The following is a 4,669-nucleotide window of genomic DNA, read 5'->3' as shown; positions in this document are numbered from 1 at the left end:
CAACAGGGTCAGACCTTCCGAGCCAGAAACAAACCCAGATGCTCCTCGAATCCTACACAAGCCCCGTTTCTAAAGACTGGGGGGGAGGTGAGACAAGGCAGAGCTTCCTCCTTTGGGATTGATTCTGCCCAGGGATGTTTAATGGCACTGGGAAAATGGCTGAGTGTTTATTGAGTTGTTCTCCTTATCTTTGGATATCCACAGATACCCACAGGTTCCTATAGATATAAACTATATAGGTTTCTGTGGATATAAACTATATAGGTTTTTATAGATATAAACTATATAGGTTTCTGTGGATATAAACTATATAGGTTTCTGTGGATATAAACGATATAGGTTTTTATAGATATAAACTATATAAGTTTCTATAGATATAAACATTTACATTTAAAGGCGTTTCAGAATAAAAAAATCTCCTCCACACTGGAAAATTGGGAAATGAAGAAAAAAAAAAAAAAGCTGTTTCCTGACAGGCAAAGATGCTGCTGTTACTCCCCTGAATCCCTTTCCCAGCCCGAATTTGAGAGGGAAAAACATAATGCAAAGCCCAGCAGCCCTGATGGAGCCCTGCCATGACTGAACTGTGCTTTCAGAAGCAGATCAGGCCCTTTTTTGGCCCAGGAAGGGGCTCAGGGGCTCCTGCCTGGAGGTTGGGCCACAGATTCAGCTCTGGGAAGGTCCGAGAGGGAACAAACACAAACAGGGAGCAAAACAGTTTCATTACTTGCAGAAGTTATGCATGCAGCAAAGTTTGTTTTGCAACTAATTAAGACTTCATGCAAAAAGGGTGTCACATCCTCCAGGCCATTTGACTAAGTGTATAAAAGCATTTGCTACGTAGAACCCTCCTAATCACTTGTCTTTAACTCTTCTCCTTGGTGATCCGGGTAAGTCAATTTTGAATCAATTATTGCCTTTTAAATCAATTATTATTGCTGGCTAAATATCAAATCAGAGGTTAAGCTTCTGAAATGGCAAGGGGGTGTTTTTTTCCAGAAATATCCTTTCTGTTATCCTTCAGTTTTAAGTCAATTTAAGTTCTATTCTTCAGAGCTTGAGCTGTTGGTGTTCATTTAAAGCAGGGACACGACAGAAAACTCCCTCAGAATTCTGAAGAGTCTCAGTAATTTTACAGTGGCAAGTGCTCCTTTCATATTCTAAAGACACAGATTCATTAAAGAAATTATAATTTTAAGCATTAATTTTTAATTTAAATCTCATCCTCAGCTGCCTTCAAGGAGGCTCCAGTGTCTTCCTACAGCTGGAGAACTTGTCCTGAATATTTTCAAAATCCTGCACAGATTTTTCTTACTAAAAAAAGCCACTTTACTGCTGGTCCTGTTTGAGTGGGTTTATTTTTATAAACGTTTGAACCAGTTTATTTCAGCTGGTCTCATTTTTAGGGTTGAATTCCAAACCCAGAAGGAGCACCCAAGTGCTCCTCCTTCACCTCTTTTCATGAGCACCGGGATGAGCTTTGGCAAATTGTTTGTCTGCCTTGGGCCACTCCAAGATCCCAGCTCTGGGAGCAATCTGTGGCAGCAATTCTTTTCCCCAAGCCAGAATTGGCCATTCCAGGTCCAGCTGTTTAGCTGGGACAATATTCTGTGGTGCCTTTTCCCTGCCTCTGAGTTAAAGGCAACTCGAATCACTGGGGGAAAGCTGAAGGGGAAGCCCTGAGGATTTTAGAAGGTTAAAATGGGATATTTAGAGGGAGACACAAATGTTCTCTCTCCCCCAGAGTCCTGGGGTAAATGTAGGGACTTCTTCAGGAAATCAGTCCAAGCCCACCCTTTGCCAGCCCTTAATTCCTTCCACACCAGTTTCACCAAGGTAAAGTAAAGGAAATTATCCCTCTCCCCCACTGTTTTCCTCACCCAATTAGTGTGGGCACAATCCAGGGCAAGGAGGGCCTGACAATCTGTAATTAAACAATGCCCAGAAAAATCTGGCCTGGATATCAGGTTGGGTTTTAAAGAGCTGTGTGATTTCAAATATTCAGATGATCTGTAATGAGACCAATAAAAGATGGGTGGGTCTCCATCCTGGATCATTCTGTTCCACCTGGAACCAGGTGAGAGGAGGGAAGGAGCTTCTCCCCCGGGGGTTCTGCCCTTGCCAGTGCAGTGAGGATTAAAATCCAAGTTTAAAATATGGAATTGGGTTGGGAGTTGTGGCTTTCAATTAATAAGAGTGAGACAGAGCAGTGCCACACACTGAAAACCCTGGAGAAGAGAAGGAACAGGACAAGGGATTTTTAGCGTGAAAACTGTGGTGGTCTGGAAAATATCATCAGATATTGAAGCAATGGAGTTCAAAAGGGTTTCTTGGGAAGGAGAAGAGTTACCAGCTTGAAAACTAAACTGGACAAAATTCTCACCTGAATTATTTCCACTCTGTAATTCTCCCATTTGCCCTTTGTAATTCCCACATTTGACCTTTGTAATTCCATTTGCCCTTTTTAACTCCCGCTTCTACCCTTTATAATTCCCATAATTGCCCTTTACAACTCCCCCATTGACCCTCTGCAATTCCCCCATTTCCCAAATGCCCCCCTACCCATCGTGCAGCCCTTTTACCTTTTAAATCTTGCTATTTAATCCCCAGTTCCTGCAGGACTAACCGTGTCCTTTCTCCCCCCATTGCAGGTGTGGCCCTGCCCCATGTCTCCCTTCCAGGGGTGCTGCCTGCCGGGGTTGCAGTGCCCCGAGCCCTTTGCTGTGACCTGCAATGAGACCTGTGTGATCCAATACCCCGACACCGTGGTGGACATCGTGGAGCCCCACCAGCCCCCCTACTCCCTGATCTACCCCGGGCCCAGGCTCACCACCTTCCCCCAGCACACCATCGTGGGATCCACCCTCCTGGACGTCAGGAGCTTCCTTGGAGCCGGGGGAGCCCTTGGGTTTAGGGGTAGGTTTGGTTCTGGGGCCGCTCTGATGAACTCAGCAGGGTCGTTTTGTGGTGCAGGGAACTTTAATCCTTTTCCTCCTCACTCATCCCAACTGTTTTGTTGTAGAACTTGCAGGCCAACCCAAACCCACCACGGATATCTGTGGATAGACTGAAAAGCAGGACTGAGCACTAAAGAGCCCGACTAAGTTTATGGATAATGGATTAGAGAAGTGCTGAGCTCCCGAGGTTCCCAGTGGAGTCAATAAATCCATGGCTTCCTGGCACTAGACCTGCCCGAGGACTAGAATTTCCAAACTCCAAGAAACTGAAATTTCACCACTGACCTGGTTCAAAATTAGGATGAAATAACCCCCCGAATTTTCGGAGAAACCAGATTTTCTAAAAAAATCTTTATTTTATTTTCTTGGTTTGGTAAAAGTGTGTGTCAATAAATTCATTTTTATGCCAACATTGATGTTCTATTATCAATTTATCTCCAAATAAAAAGTATAAAATACATCAAAAGAATAGGTCTGAAAATCTTGGGTTCCAAAATGAAATTTTATCTAAATTCATATTCCTTTGTAAATTTTACTGAACCAGCATTAAAAAACAAACAAACAAACAAAAACCAAAAAAAAACCAGCTCTACTTGGCATTTCTTAAAATTAGGTATTTGTAAGCCTTTCTTTTGCTTTATTTCTGCTTAGACCCACAATGTAATGCTTTCCCAGCTTCTTTTTCTGCCTATATCTCATTGGATACAAGCCAGGGCAAAACCAAAAATATCAAGCACTTGTAATTGCAGATTTTTTTGCCAAATCCTTCTGACCAAAGAAGAGCAATCAATGCAAAATCCTGGAACTGGGGATTCATTGTGGACCCTCCTGAAGTCCTGAAAGTCTTTGATTATATCCAGAGAGTTTTGCTCGTGTATATTCAGCTTCTCATTCCCATTAAATTCTGTCTTGCAGCAGCACTTTTGGGTTTTCCTTTTTCAGAATCCCAGAACGAGTTGGTTGGAAGAGACTCCAAAGCTCATCCTGTTCCAATCCATGGGCAGGGACACCTTCCACTGTCCCAGGTTGCTCCAACGTGGCCTTGGACACTTCCAGGGATGGGGCAGCCACAAATTCCCTGGAAAACCACTGCCTCCCCCCCTCACAGGGAACATTCCCTTCCCAATATCCAACCTGTATTTCCCCTCTGTCAGTGTGATCCCATCTCCCCCTGTCCTGTCCCTCCAGTTCCTGGTGAACCTTTTTCTCTGCACTTTATTTTTGGCCCTTGTGAGTCCCCCTGAGTGTCTTTGTGACCTTTTCCTGAGGCTCAACCCCCAGAGCAGCATTAACCAAATCCCCACGGGACATGGGCAGGAGTTTTGCATTTTTTCAGAGCTCACCTGACCTGCCTTTTGCCGTGGACTGAGGATGCTGCTGGTTTGGAGAGCTGAGCCCTGCCTGGGGCAGTGCCAGCCCCTCCCAAGGGGGTCACCAGGAAACCTCCTCCAGGCTCCTTCCCAGGCTGTCAGGAGCAAAAGTCCAAGCAAAATCCCAGAATCCCTGAGGTTGGGAAAGACCTCCAGGATCATCAAGTCCAACCTTTGATCCATCCCCACCTTGGCCCCAGCCCAGAGCACTCAGTGCCACAGCCAGTCCTGCCCTGGGCACCTCCAGGGCTGGGCACTCCAAACCTCCCTGGGCAGCCCCTGCCAAGGCCTGAACACCCTTTCCAGGGGGAAATTCCTCCTCATGGCCAACCTGACCCTCCC

The 4,669-nt window shown here is 45.3% G+C and overlaps 1 protein-coding gene across 1 annotated transcript; it reads left to right on the top strand.

The window, feature by feature from the left end:
* Nucleotides 1-858: 858 nt before the first annotated feature.
* LOC108638782 (feather keratin B-4-like) lies at nucleotides 859-3,261 on the top strand. Its single transcript, XM_018067832.1, has 3 exons — nucleotides 859-890; nucleotides 2,652-2,916; nucleotides 3,023-3,261. The coding sequence occupies exons 2-3, from the start codon at nucleotides 2,667-2,669 to the stop codon at nucleotides 3,064-3,066; spliced, it is 294 nt and encodes a 97-aa protein (XP_017923321.1). The 5' UTR covers nucleotides 859-890; nucleotides 2,652-2,666; the 3' UTR covers nucleotides 3,067-3,261.
* Nucleotides 3,262-4,669: the final 1,408 nt, after the last annotated feature.

This window comes from Manacus vitellinus, unplaced genomic scaffold (genome assembly GCF_001715985.3).
Source record: "Manacus vitellinus isolate BGI_N305 unplaced genomic scaffold, ASM171598v3 scaffold_123_pilon, whole genome shotgun sequence".
Classification (NCBI taxonomy): domain Eukaryota; kingdom Metazoa; phylum Chordata; class Aves; order Passeriformes; family Pipridae; genus Manacus; species Manacus vitellinus.
The sequence above is the reverse complement of the archived record's forward strand: the minus strand, read 5'-3'. Positions and strand labels throughout refer to the sequence as shown.

Coding starts and splice junctions, on each gene's coding strand:
- LOC108638782 (XM_018067832.1), top strand. CDS start 2,667: ATGTCTCCCTTCCAGGGGTGCTGCCTGCCGGGGTTGCAGTGCCCCGAG. Junction 2,917..3,022: donor GGGAGCCCTTGGGTTTAGGG/GTAGGTTTGGTT, acceptor GTTTTGTTGTAG/AACTTGCAGGCCAACCCAAA.